A 13,689-nucleotide genomic window follows, 5' to 3' on the forward strand; every position below is an offset into this window, starting at 1 on the left:
ACTGTGAAGTTAATCAGCTGAACAGAGACTAAGAGAATGTAGATCTGTGAAAAACGTGGTCTAGAGTAGCATCAGCTCTTAAGTGCTGTGGTTATGGGGTCCTATCAGGTAAAATAGTAGAGTTGTTCTTCCTTTTCCTTCTCCATTTGTTCTTGGTTTTGCTTTTGCTGCTTCTTCAGGGCAGGTAGTTTGGAACGGAACATTGTCCTCTTACCAGTCTGCAGAGGAAGAAGAGGTATATGCATCAGTGCTGTTTAGGAGTAGCATGTCTGAACCTACTGAGGTAAAGCTGCAGGAGGCCATGGTCCCTTGCCATGTGTTTTCTAGACAGGTTTCAGTGTCTGTTGAGTGTGCCTGTCCTATTAGAAAATGAGTGTCAAGCACTTGCAGGCTCTGCATGTTCTTGTGCTTCATCTACAACATACTGCTGCATCTGCAGCTGGTTTCTAACTACAGCCTTATTTGTACTATCTCAAGAAAAAGGGAAGTTGGAAGAAATACCTGAGGGAGCCTGCAGAACCTTCTTATCTTGGGTAAAGGGGTAGGGACTCATGGTGCCTGTTCTCAATTGCCAGTGATGTCACCACCTTGGTGTGTGACTGAGAACTGCAATGTCCTCACTGTTGTGTGGACCTGTGAAATGTGTTGCAGGAGCCATGACCTGTAGCTCTGCCCTGTGCCTCCTGAGGGGCCAAAGCTCAGTTTGCTGTAATGTAAAACATGCCAAAAAGGGATGGGTTTTGAGGGCATGGCTGAGCTGACCTAAGGCCTTGCTACCCCATTTCTCATTTGCTGTTTTTTGTTCATACCTTTTTGTTTTCATATTGCCCAGTGAACAAGATGAAATGAGCTTTCTGAGAAAATTGGCAAATAATGGAGGGGGGCATGTGGTTCAGACAAGGAGGGGGAGGGACAATGGAAGGACACTGAACTGGAATAACTTGCAGCATAACTGATTTCCCAGCAGCTGCTGGGATCCTGCATCAGTCCTGTAAATTGGGCTACACCTGAATCTGGGTGTCATCCCTGCCCAGCTATGGTGGCTCCTAGTAACACTTTTCCCTTGAACACTTGGAGTTCAAGTACCCCCAGCTTTTCCAAAGTGGGCTGTTAGGGTGAGGTGTTCCTCTGGATTCCTGCACTTACTGTTATTTTTACAGCTGACAGTGATTTTTCCAGGATCTTTTTCAGTCTTTCCTCTTCCTGCTGCTTCTGTTGTCTCAGCTTTTCCTCTCTGAGCCTTTTGAAGGGAGTGAAGAAAGGATGGATCAAATGCAGTGATGCAGCTATACCAAGTATGCTTTTGACATACAGCATCAACATCTAACATTACATTTTGCTTTTCATTTTACATCTAAGTGTAAGAGCACCAGAGCACAGGGGTTTGTTGCTGTGAAGGTGGTAGGAGGGAAACGTTGCAGTTGATTCCCCCTCTTCCTCATGTGAGAGGTGGAAAAAGCATGTCAAGCTTTCCAAATGGAGACATCAGATGGTTGTTCTCTGTGACAGACATACTCTGTACCACCTTCAGCAGGTGACATGCTCTACAGTTCACCAGGATGCTCACCAGCTTTGTGGGTGAGTGGTGCTTACTGCATGTTAACTTCTCACCAGTGCAACAAAGTCTGTAACATACAGATGTGAGTAGGAGGGGGTTACATCCATGGAGCCACTCTGCCTGACTGGGCACAGGCTGGTGCAGTTAATCTGGCTCCAATTCCCTGTGGAAATGAAGCACTGGAACAGAAGTGGGCTGAAGCTATGGAACACTGCAGTGGATAGGAAATGAATTCCTAATCTTATTCAGGAAAACTGTCAATGTTTTTCAAAGGTAGTTTTTGTTTGGTTGTTTCATTTTTTAATTTGTGGTGGCCAGATTCCTTTCTGACTTCTTCCAGTATCTGAAGGGGGCCTACAAGAAAGCTGGGGAAGGACTTTTTAGGATATCAGGTAGTGATGAGACTAGAGGGAAATGGAATAAAGCTGGAAGTGGGGAGATTCAGACTGGACATGAGGAAGAAGTTCTTCACCATGAGAGTGGTGAGAGCCTGGAATGGGTTGTCCAGGGAGGTGGTTGAGGCCAGGCTGGATGAGGCTCTGGCCAGCCTGATCTAGTGTGAGGTGTCCCTGCCCATGGCAGGGGGGTTGGAACTGGATGATCCTTGTGGTCCCTTCCAACCCTGACTGATTCTATGACTCTTACTCTGCTCTGGTAAGATCTCACCTGGAGTACTGTGTCCAGCTCTGGTGCCCTCAATGCAAGGAGATGGACCTGATGGAGTGGATCCAGAGGAGGGCCATGAAAATGATCAAGGGGCTGGAACACCTCTCCTATGAGGACAAGCTGAGGGAGCTGGGTTTCAGCCTGGAGAAGAGACAACTCTGGGGAGACCTAACAGTGGCCTTCCACTATCTGAAGGGGGCCTCCAAGAAGGCTGGAAAGGGACTGTTTACAAAGGCCTGCAGTGATAGGACCAGGGGCAATGGTTTTAAATTAAAGAATAGTAGATTTAGGTTGGATGTTAGGAGGATGTATTTTACTATAAAGGGTGGTTGAGTACTGAAACAGGTTGCCCAGAGAGGTAGTTGAGGCCCCATATCCTTGGAGATATTCAAGGTGAGGCTCGACAGGACTCTGGGCAACCTTTTCTAGTGGAGGATGCCCCTGCTTACTGCAGGAGGGGTTGGACTAGATGACCTGTGGAGGTCCCTTCCAACCCAAACCATTCTATGATTCTTCTCCTTCATCCCCAGAGTAGAGTCTTACTTCTTTTGTAAGTTAGGAGTGAAAAAGCCATTCACAGCACATCAGGATAAAGTATCACACCCTTTCTACTACAAAAGTGAAGAAAGATGCAGAGAAAGAGAGTAAGCAGGGGGGAAATGTCACCGTTCTGGCTTTATACCCTTTTAGTCTGCTGGCTCTGATTCACCTGAGGATGGCCAGGTACGATCACATCTTTGCTATTTGAGGGGAAATTTCATGTGTATAACTGAGCCAAAAGGAATGTGCCTCATCTCAGACCCCAAATTTATTGTGTTGATTGGTTACTATTTAATAATACGAGTTAAACTTAAGAGGTTTGTAGAAGAAACAAGTGAAAGCTGACACTGCTGACAGGTGCCCTTATGTACCTATTGAAGCCTGACAAAATATCAAGGGCATGTCAGACTTTGAGTGTGTTAGAGTATTACTCCTCTGTACTGATCTATTTAATCAGCTGAAGTATCGTTACTGCAATTTGGTTTCTTAAAATGATAATTCAAGCAACTGAATCTGGGTTGGTTTGTTTGCTTTTTAAAATTATTTTTTTATTTATTCTTCCAGATTTTGCCCTTTTCTAAAGTAGCTTCCAGATCTTTCCTAAGGTAGTTGTGGGCTGCTGCTCCCTAATCAGGAGGTACAAGTGCTGTGAATGTGAAAGCCTTACAGATGTAAAATGGTCACATGGGCTTGGAGTTTCCTGGGCTGATCTGACAAAGTTGACTTTTTCAGTGGCTTTGATTTTGGCTCTCAACATTTAAAAACAGTGGCCCTGTTTCCAGAAGAGGTTTTTGTTTTACCTTAGCCTCCATTCCTTCTGTTTGGCTTTCAGAAGTGGTTTTAACTTTGCTGGTGAGACTCTCTCCAGTTTGTCCAGTGAATCATAGAGCTGTTTTTCTATCACCATCAGCATCTGCTCTATCTGCAGGTCTGCTCCACTTTCTCCAGTGCAGTGACTATAAACCTCCCGCACCTTCTTCTCAAGGCTTTCAAGCATTTTGTCCTACAGATGAGAGGAAATGTGGTGAGAGCCACTGCTGGGTTCTGCCCAATAAAAGCTTGTTTCCCAGTTTGCTTAGCACCAATGGCTGCGATAGATGGCTGGGATGGATAGAATTCAGCCATTTTTGTCTTGGTCTCCATAACTTTGCTGTGGCATGTGATACGTTGAAGCTACCTGGCTGCCTCTGCACACCCCAGTCCCACCTTGTAGCAGCTGCATGGAAGCAGACACATTTGTCACAGCTTACTGCCTCAGCAGTGCCCCAGACCTGCCCTAGCTGTAGCTCCAGTGCTGGGAAACAGTGCTGACCCTTCCCCCGTGCAACCCATTGTCTGCCTTTTTTTTTTTTTTTTCCTTTTTCCCAGATGGATATGACTGGTGCAGAAGGTGTATTTATGTATGCTAACCCTGCCTTGCCTTGCTCTCAGGATATACCTGCTCATCAGCTTTGTGCTCTTCAGGGGAAAAGAGGTGAGCTTTAACCTTCAGATCTGCTATTTTCTCTTCTTGCTTGGCCATGGAGGATTTGAAGGTGTCTACCTGCTGTTTCAGCTCTGCAAACTTCTTCTCCCTAAGCCAGAAGAGAAAGGAGGTGTTTTGAACGGGCATTTCTGAAAGACGTCATGACTCCACAGCTGCTTTGCAGGCTGGGACGGTCCCTCCTGCTGCCGGCAGATGGAGGTAACACTTCATGCCGTTTCTGGAGACCTTGCACCGCAGCTCTGAGAGCAAAGGGAATTTGGGATTTTTCTGGAATAACGTTTGTTGTGCTGGTGTGGGGGAGAGAGAAGTAGCATAGCTAAACAGTCAAGTTTTTTTAGTAAGTCAATGAGGGAAGTAGATTACCTTTGAAAACTCTCATAAGGGGATAAGCTACCCTGTAGATGGGAATGTGTGTCTACCTCCCATGGAAACGTTACATTGCAATTACCCTTGGCTTCCCTGCTGGCTTCTTCTAGAGTTTGCAGTGACTCTACTCTTGGTGATGGTTTGGATCACTCCAGGACATGTTTTAAGCCTTCCTTTGATCTTTCTTCATGAGAATTACACAATACTTCTGTCTTACAACCACTCCAGGACGTTAAATGCATCAGTTCTCCAGCCTGTGCCTTGAGGACTAAGGACCTAGTCCCAAACTCAGGTCTGATCTCCTAAATGACATAGATGGAATTCTTTCCTAGCAGCTCACAAGCTGGTGAGTTGAATGTGCTGCAGCTGGGCTCTAAGGCATGAGAAAGAGACTCTTTGCTGTGTGCTGTGTGAACAGCATCACACGCAGCCTGATGTTGAGGTGCTAGTAGGGGGAAGAGGGAGTCACTTATGTTTGAAAGCTGGCCCACAGGGACCCCTTCCCAATAGTCCCAGGATCATACTTAACTTGTTTTCATATTCAATGATGAGCTTGTCCACGGTTGTCTTGGTATCCTGGGAATTCTGCATGAAGGACAAGATCTTTTCCTCCATCTCCGTTAAAACAGACAGCACTTGTTGGGGATCAGTAAAATACAACTTGGGGGCCTAGAGTGGGAAACACATGGCATTGAGCTTTTGCCTTCCTCTAGCTTTTTTCTGTTGTACTATATGGAGGTTGGTCTGCACCAGCCCTGGCTGCTCAAAGGCTCTCCCACATAGAGAGGTCTATGCCTGCCCATATATGTTCTGTCTCCCACTTTCTTGCTTTGTGCACAGTTTTATGCTGCCTCAGTAGCTCATCCCCAAACCAAGCTGCATTTTGAGGAGAAAAAAGTGTTGCAAACACCTGTGAATGGGAAACTTTTCATTTCAGACAGAAACCAATGACTTCACTAATTTCAAAATCTCCCATTATATGGTATTATATCACACTGAGGGGATGGCAAGCTTTGAGATAATGGTTTTTGAAAAGTGGAGGATGAAAATTAACCCAAGGTATTTATCAGATGTGTTGCTAAGAGATGAACATTTATGAATGTGTAAGTATACATTTGTAATTAGTGGCTACAGTAACTTCTCAATACCATGATGAATGGTTAGAAGGTGAGAGAAATTAGTAAATAAATAGTCAATAAATGACATAGAACAATCAGAAAGTGTAAATATTTTAACACAAGCCTTCTGACCTCATCTTCATCCGAGCTGGTTTCGCTTTCTGAATCCTCCAATGAAAATCTGTAAAAAGCATTTTGTGTATCAAGCCCTTAGAGAAATGACAGCTCAAAGGAGACCTTGTTAGTGAATCACAAACACTGTTGTTTGCTGTTGCTCTTTGCTCCTGAACAGTCCTTTCTTTGCACAGTCACACATTTGGTCCCCCGTGGCTGTGGGCTGTTTGGGGGTCACAGGAGCTAGAGGTCACACAAACATGCAGGGCAGGAGCTATGTCTGTCCACAAGCAAGTTGCCTTTTGAGCTGCTCCAGGCACTGCTGGCAAGCAGGGTCAGGACATGACGCATGAGCTTGAACTAAGAGTGTTGATCCAAACGCCTTTAAAGTCAATGGGAGGCTTTGGCTCTTGGGCAATGAGAAGGCAGAGGTAAGAACCTTATTGCAAAGGCTCAGGCAGCAGCACAGCAAGTGTAGAGAAAGCCTTGTGCTCTGTGCAGGATGTGGTACTGCTCCTAAGCAACATGCTGTAGCCACCATGGGAGTCTGTAGGGTGTTTCTGAGTTTCTTCCTTTGCACAGCCTACTGCCATTAATCAGCAGTTCAGCCTCTTTCTTCTCAGCCCCAGGGACAAGCCAGCACAAGAGCTGAAGAGCGAGGCAAGAGGTGCCTGATTGCTGTTGGCAGCAGAGTCTGCTCATCACCTTTATTGCACTTGTGACCCAGTGCCATGGAAGGCTGAAAAACCTCTGTTTTTATTATCTTAGTACCAGCCTCACCAATGTCTCCACCACTCCTGCCATGTGGCAGCAGCCCAGTATTTGCAGTGGCTTCACAAAGAGTGGCATGTGGCAGCCCTGCTTAGTAGAACCTGGCAGGTGCAACATTCTGAGTGGAGGCAGAGGAAATGGCCCTGCAAGCAGTGACATCAAGCTCTACTGATAGTCAAGGTTGTGGCCTTAGGAGACCCACTAGCCACTCACAGTTTGCTTTCCAAGGCAATTGCTTTCTTTGCCTCAAGAAGCTCTTCCTCTTCTCAGCCTGATCCTACCTATTACTGCAGTTACTCTGCCTGCATTCCACCATACACTGTCTGAAAGCTCTTACTGAAAGTAGACAGTCAATGCAGCATGGACCTACAGTGACCTTGGACCTGTATTAATGGCAAAACAACAGGCAACAAGTCCCATGGTGGCTGTGGCCAACAGTGGAAACCAGTATCACAGCCACAAAGCCACAGATAAGCTTTGCTCCAGGACAAATGCCCAAGGTAACCCTCCTGGGGTTACCTCAACACCCGAATTCTTTGGGTAAGGTGTTCAACAGAGGATTGGAGGATGGAGCTCTCTTGGAGTAGGTACATAGGTACTGACTTGCACACCTGATGCCTTTCTACTGGTATTTTGATTTGTTCCAACAAGACCCAGATCTCAGTAAGCTCACAGTGAAGGTGAGGAGTGAAGGTGAGGAGTATGTTCCCTCTGTATTGACTCCCAGTCAGCTGAGTGCTCTCTACAGCACTGAAGTCTGTTGTTTGCATTGGCTTGTACTTACAGGTCTCCTGTTGATAGAAATGTGTTCAAATATTTCCCCTTTGTGCCCTTTTTGACATGCTTCTCCTGCCACTCTTTCGGAGATAGTTCGTAGAGGAAGTCCCTGCACAGCTTGTACTCCCGCAGAGTGTTCTTCATTCTGAGTATATCACTGGGTTGAGAGAAGTGCACAAGGTTTGCTAGGGGTCAGGAAAGCCCCTGTTTGAATAGGCTTTTTCCAACTCTTGATACTCAGCTTCACCCAGAGAAAGGACATGAGACCACATGTCTTCATGGACATGCAAAGACAAGAGGAACCTGCCCTGCGTGCCGTGGTTCCTCATATGGAAGGTGTCTGCTCACGTCTTTGTGGCCACATCCTTGCTATGACACTGGGCTTGCTAATTTGGGAATCGTTACTCGAAAATGAATGAAAAATCTTGCATTATAATGTATTTATTTTTCCCTTTCCCCAGGTCACCATTAAAATGCGTTACTTAGTTTTGTTTGGGTTTTAATCTGAGACTAGGCATTTAGTTCTGGGTTTGGAATATTTATACTTAAAAAAAAAAAATCATTAAAATACTAGCTGAGTTGTTTTAGAAACAAAGCCAGCATCTGGAAAACAAAAGCTGAAACATTCTGACTCTGAAAATTGAACATTTCTAGAAATGTTTTCCCTTGCCTCCCTTTTATCCTGAGGGCTGTGAGGGTACAAGGCTGTAGGAACTGTTAAAAGCTGGCCATGAATAGTGTGCAACTGTTACCTTTTGACATCCTCTATTTGGGAGTTGATTTCCTGGATTTCTCTTGTTTTCTCTGCCTGCGCTGCAATTTCTTTTCTGGTACTAGGGAAGAATACATAAACATAAGCAAACAGTCAGTGGGGTAGTGAGTTGAAGTGCACATAAAACAGAGAAGATGATGTGGGGGGAGCACTAGAAATCTCTTATAGATGTATCCCAGGTGATGCTTGCCTCCTGCCTGAAGACCCTGCTTGCCTTGGCAGAGAGAGCATGGGGTCCCAGTGTAGCTTCCAAGTTAAGGCCTTCTTAATTTGGCTGCTGCTGGGCATCAGTTGCTGCTCTGCCCTTGCAATGGGCCAAAGTGCTCAGTTTGCTTCATGCAGGTCACTGTTCCTTATCTGAAGGGTTGGGCAGAAGCATTTCCCTCTCATAAGGGTGTTGTGAGAAGAATGGAAGAGGTAAGGTCAACAGCAGGTTCCTTGCTGCAGCCAAAGCAGGGGCTTTTGCAATGAGGGGGTTTCTCAGTCAATGCTCTCCTTCCTTGTTTGCATTGAAAGTGTGGGGAGTAAGTGCCACCAGGACTGTAACTCTGGGCCAAATCAGACCATTTGCTAGCCAAAACCCTGCAAGGAGGTCAAGCAAAGCTCTCTCGGACCCAGCACAAAAGAGCATGGGGATGGTTCCCTCGACTTCCATCACCTTTTTATGGCTTGAGAATACTGTTTCACTTTCTCCTTCTGGAACTCATAAAACGTGGCAGCATCCTTCTCCATTTCTCTTTGAGCCTTTTTCAGCCTTCTTTCCTCTTTCTCTGCTATGCTGTCCATCTTTTGCATCTTATCTCGCATTACTGCCATGGCATACTGAAATGAACCCCAAAGCAACACAGTCACACTGGCTGGTTGATTTTAAAGATACATTGGTTTAACTTTTTTGTTGGTTAACTTATTTCCATAAGGGAAGGAGGAGAGGCTAAGGATTTCAAACCAAAGTATGTGTCTTAGTACAAAATAGGTACATATTTTCCAGGAGGTATTTCAGAAGTAACCTAGCAAATAAGCAGTGAAATTAAAAACAGAATCCAGAAGTCCCAGCACTGTATGAACTCCTGGCTGACAAAGATTGATTCATTTGTGTTACAGCACAGAAATAGAGGTGAATAATGGGGGTATTCTAGCACAGCTGCCTTGTTTTGTGTTCAGAATGGCTCCCAGCTATAGTTTATGTGTAGGACAGCAGGAGCCAGGTGGTCAACATATCTGTGCAGCTCACAAATGGAATAGTTGCATGGATGCTAGTGGATGGTGGAAATCACCTACATTCCTTTCTTTCTTGTTTGCCAGTTGCTGGACTGTGGATTCTGAGTGTCTTTAACACAGCACCCGGACAATTAGTTCATGAGGTCTGATATGTGCCTCCTTGGGATGGTCTCTAGGCAATGGATCTCAGGGGAAAAAATACAAACCAAAACAACACAGAGAGGAATAATCAAATGAACAGAAAGTAACATTCTTAAAGCCAAGTACCTCAAGGTAAAATATCTCTCTTTTGTCATTTATGTAGTCACGGAAGGTTGTTTTTTGTAATGGGTAATCTGGAAAAAGGATAGAAAGATGATCAGATTAGAGAGGAAATATGGCCAAGGTAAAACCCAGTAAATATGTAGGCTGCTGTGAGCATGGATGTGGTTGGTGCTAGAGGCAGCTATGATTATTACAGTTTAGACCTTGCTTGGGATCAGTTCTGCATGGGCTTTCGTGGAGTGAAACTAGATCAAGTGGCATGGAGAATCTGGTCTTTACAAAGGCTGATGTCCTCTAAACATAAATGGCAAAGCTACTTCTTATGTTAGAGGCAGAAGATTTATGCCCACAGCCACTCAATATACTTTAAAGTCAGCTTGTGTGTCTCTGTGACACACAATCCTGCAAACTCTCAGCTGACTCCCAGACGATTCCAAGAGCTGCCAGCTATTGTGAAAGCCACAGGGGATGGTGGAACCCAGGCTACTGCAGTGAGGGTGACACATGCTTCATATGCAAGGGCATGAGATAAGCTAGTTCAGCCACACAGAGCTTGGCAAGATGCAGCATATAACCTTTGTGTCTACAAGAGCTCACCAAAGATAGATGGAGCTAACTGCTACTCCCATCCCCTTTTTGATTTTTGCTTTAGGCTATTACTCAGCTGAGCAGCAGCACTACTAAGATAGTTACTGTTCCCTACCGTTTTTAATGCGTAGCTTCCCCGAAAGACTCTTTTGAAGTATTTTCCATCTCTCGTCATCTGTTGCCTGTTTTTTGGCCTCCTCTTCCTCCTCCTTTTGCAGAGCCTTCTTCAACCCAGTTTGCATTGCTTTGGCTTTAGTGGAGTAAGTCATTTTCTCGTGGATTTTCATGGTCTTCATTCTTTCACGTTCCTATGAGAAGTCAGTTATGTGGACAGTTCGATCAGTTGCTTTGTTTGCTGTGGTTTTTAAAGACATGAGTGGTTATTGACAGGCTTGAAATTTGCAGGCTACTAACACTCTGCTGGTTCATGTCTGCCTGGTTTATCTGACTGGTCCCAATGATATTGTCTTGAGGCAACTGGAACTCTTCATTTCTTAGCATTTGTTCTCATAAGTTTTGTGGAATCATAGAATGGTTTGGGTTGGAAGGGACCTCTAGAGGTCATTTAGTCCAACCCCCTCTGCAGTAAGTAGGGACATACTCAACTAGATCAGGTTGCCCAGAGTCTTGTTGAGCCTCACCTTGAGTATCTTCAGGAATGGGGCCTTAACTACCTCACTGGGTGACCTGTCCCAGTGTTCCACTGCCCTCATGGTAAAGAACTTGTTCCTAACAGGATTTGTATTCTGCATCCAGCCACCAGCTGTGCCAGTTTGTACCTACTTGTCGTCCTAATTTTTCCTTCCTGGATTATTCCTGGGAGAAAATGAAAAATTTCAGAAATTCAGTCTTCAAGTCTCCTAGTAAAAGGAAACCACAAGGCAGCCCATGCTCAATACCAGCTCAGCCCAGCTTTCATAAAGGCATGGGAACATTCAAGTTCAGATTGAGAGGATCTATTCAAACCTGCTCCAGAGCTTTCTGGAGGACAAAAGGTGGTTCATGCTCAGTACTTTCACATCAGCTGAAGTGTAATTCATTGCTGTCTGCATGGTTTGGCCATGGGTTAGGCTGGTGGCATCTCTCAGGAGACATCCTTAATGCACTTCTTCCTAGGCTCTTCCCCATATATATATGGTGACCTTCAACCCAAGCAAAAACCAGACTATACCAGTCATTAGTGGAAGGTGGGGAGGAGACTTGTTCAAGGTTATTTGCAGCCTTCCTTTTGTGATTTAGAAACAGAGACCTCTTGCTTCCATCCTACTGCCAGGCTTCTGCAACCATGTGCAACAATAAGACCTCTCAGAGGTGTGACAACCTCTCCATCACTTCCCTTTCCCTTTGGATTGTATGTTCTAAGGAAAGTACAGCTTTCTGGTCTTATGGGTTGCAATTCCGAATCTATATGGAGAGAAATCCATGAAACCCATGTTTTCTATCTTCCTAGGCATTCATTTAATTGGTGGTTCAGAAGAAGGTCACATCAAACATTGTAATACAGCTTCCCTGCGTACTGCAGTGGGGGTGGGACTAGATGACCTTCGGAGGTCCCTTCCAACCCAGACCATTCTATGATTCCCAAGCAGAAAGCCAACCCTGTTTCATTGGAAAGCAAAAGGTCTTTCACCAAAGCTTTATGCTGAAATCAGTGCTAACAGCACTGGCAGGTATCTTCTCCAGGAACAGCAACGAGTGCTAAATCTACCTTGTTGTAAGCAAGCAAAGTGACAACATCCAGAGCTTTCACTGGCAACCAGCAAGCCTGTGCTCAGATCTGCTTTTGTAATTTCTCATCCTTGACTTCAGTGGACTTGGGAGAAGTCTCAACTGAATTTGGCAGCTATTCTTTCTCTCATGCACTGATTTTTTGCATCTGTACATACCGCCTTAGCCTTTCTTCTTTCCTTGTCTCTTATTGAGAAAATATTAATATCTGAAGGAACTGTAAATGGATTTTTCATTGGGTTTTCTTCGTCCTCTTTTGGTTTTTCTTCATCCTTTTTTGGGCTTTCTGCAAAAAGTGAATAAAGATGTGGGAGATGTGGCAGTATATCAAGACCCAGTGCAAAGGGACTCTGCTCAGTGTGAGTCTTCTGTATTGTTTGTCACTTAACCATATCTGCTGATCAACTCAGGGTTTCAGACAAGGATTTTTGTAACTCTGGAGCTATTTTACCCATCTTATCTGATCAGACACAGGAGAGTATTGAATACAGACCTCTCCTGCCAGAGCATCATGACCTTACCTGACAGCGAAAGCTGAGTTTCCATCCCAGTTTTGGAAGAGGAACTTCCAGGTGTTGGCTCTGTATGTGCAGATGGCATCTTTGACCCTGGCCCAAGGAAAATCATAAAAAAGTCAATCAGGTGACCTGCCACTAACTGGTATAGTAGGTTTTACAGCAGTGCTGGGCTTAGGGGCTCTCTGAATCTTAACCACTGAGGCTTTTGTGTCCATGGGAATTAAAGCTTCAGTAAACTGGAAACTATTTGTATTCTGACCCCCAAAGAAAGATGTTCATCCCTGGCTTATGTAAAAGCTGTGTAAAGCACAGTCCTCCTTACACACACACTGATGGTAAAGCAAAGATGAAACAATCTGGAGATAAGAAGCCACTCAAATCCCTTGCCTTTTGTTCCTCCAGCATCTCCACTTGTGATCCACACCCATACATTTTCATCCTCCTATCACAGGCTCACAAGAAACATTTTTACTCCCTAAAGCTCTTACCACTAATTGCTTTGGCATCATGGGTTTCTTGAGATAAGGCTGAATGATTGTTGGGCAGCACAGACATGCTGTAGAGAGCTCTGTTATTTTTATTTTAGGCTGCCAAAACGTTGAAGGTTATTTGCTGGGTTTGTTTTTTTTTTTTTTTCCCCTCTGAATCCAGTCTCTTTTTGTAGTCTTTGCTATAGGTCCTAGGGGAAGAGACATAATTGTAATGATCTCACTTAAAAAGAATAGATAGACCATTGTTAAAGCTATCAACAAAGGCAGCACCTCCAGTGAGGTAGTAGTTCAATCGATGCAATTCAGCTGCTTGGGACCATTCCTGACCTGCACTGGTATAAGACTCAGCAGAAAATATCCCCTTCCGCTTGCACTACTTTTAAGGCTATTTTAGAGCATCATTTTTTGCTATGAATTGCCTCCAGTTTTTATGTATTTAGAGCTAAAGTCATCTGGCCTAATTTCCATCTACGTCCTTGGTGCTTTGTGTTTCCTATTGGCTGTGTTTCTGCAGCTGCCCAATTAGTGTCTTATTCTTTGGAGGTGTCAGGCTTTCACTGTTGCTGAGATACAGAGGCTGAGGTGGAATTTAGGCTGAATTCATCCCAGATGTTTTTCTCTCTCCTTTCCAATTCTCAAAACCCCTTTTCCAAAAGCCTCCTTGACCGGTTGCTTAGGTTTCATGTCTCTCTGACATAACTTATGTATTAAGTA

The 13,689-nt window shown here is 44.7% G+C and overlaps 1 protein-coding gene across 1 annotated transcript; it reads right to left on the reverse strand.

Annotated features, from left to right (window-relative positions):
• Nucleotides 1-104: 104 nt before the first annotated feature.
• Nucleotides 105-13,039, reverse strand: CFAP100 (cilia and flagella associated protein 100). Its single transcript, XM_054387605.1, has 15 exons — nucleotides 12,973-13,039; nucleotides 12,488-12,574; nucleotides 12,125-12,231; nucleotides 10,354-10,546; nucleotides 9,654-9,721; nucleotides 8,827-8,990; nucleotides 8,149-8,229; nucleotides 7,404-7,553; nucleotides 5,867-5,915; nucleotides 5,146-5,285; nucleotides 4,251-4,338; nucleotides 4,185-4,220; nucleotides 3,565-3,767; nucleotides 1,147-1,240; nucleotides 105-218 (listed from the first exon to the last, which is right to left on the reverse strand). Exons 1-15 carry the CDS (start codon nucleotides 13,037-13,039, stop codon nucleotides 105-107), a joined length of 1,641 nt encoding a protein of 546 aa, XP_054243580.1.
• Nucleotides 13,040-13,689: the final 650 nt, after the last annotated feature.

This window comes from Indicator indicator, chromosome 15, assembly GCF_027791375.1.
Source record: "Indicator indicator isolate 239-I01 chromosome 15, UM_Iind_1.1, whole genome shotgun sequence".
Lineage (NCBI taxonomy): Eukaryota > Metazoa > Chordata > Aves > Piciformes > Indicatoridae > Indicator > Indicator indicator.

Excerpts from the sequence above, each read along its gene's own strand:
- CFAP100 (XM_054387605.1), bottom strand. The coding sequence starts at position 13,039 with ATGTCTGTGCTGCCCAACAATCATTCAGCCTTATCTCAAGAAACCCAT. Across the intron at positions 8,230-8,826 it reads TATTCTCAAGCCATAAAAAG|TACCAGAAAAGAAATTGCAG; the intron begins GTGATGGAAGTC and ends ATTCTTCCCTAG. Across the intron at positions 4,339-5,145 it reads ATCATTGAATATGAAAACAA|GGAGAAGAAGTTTGCAGAGC; the intron begins GTTAAGTATGAT and ends CTTCTGGCTTAG.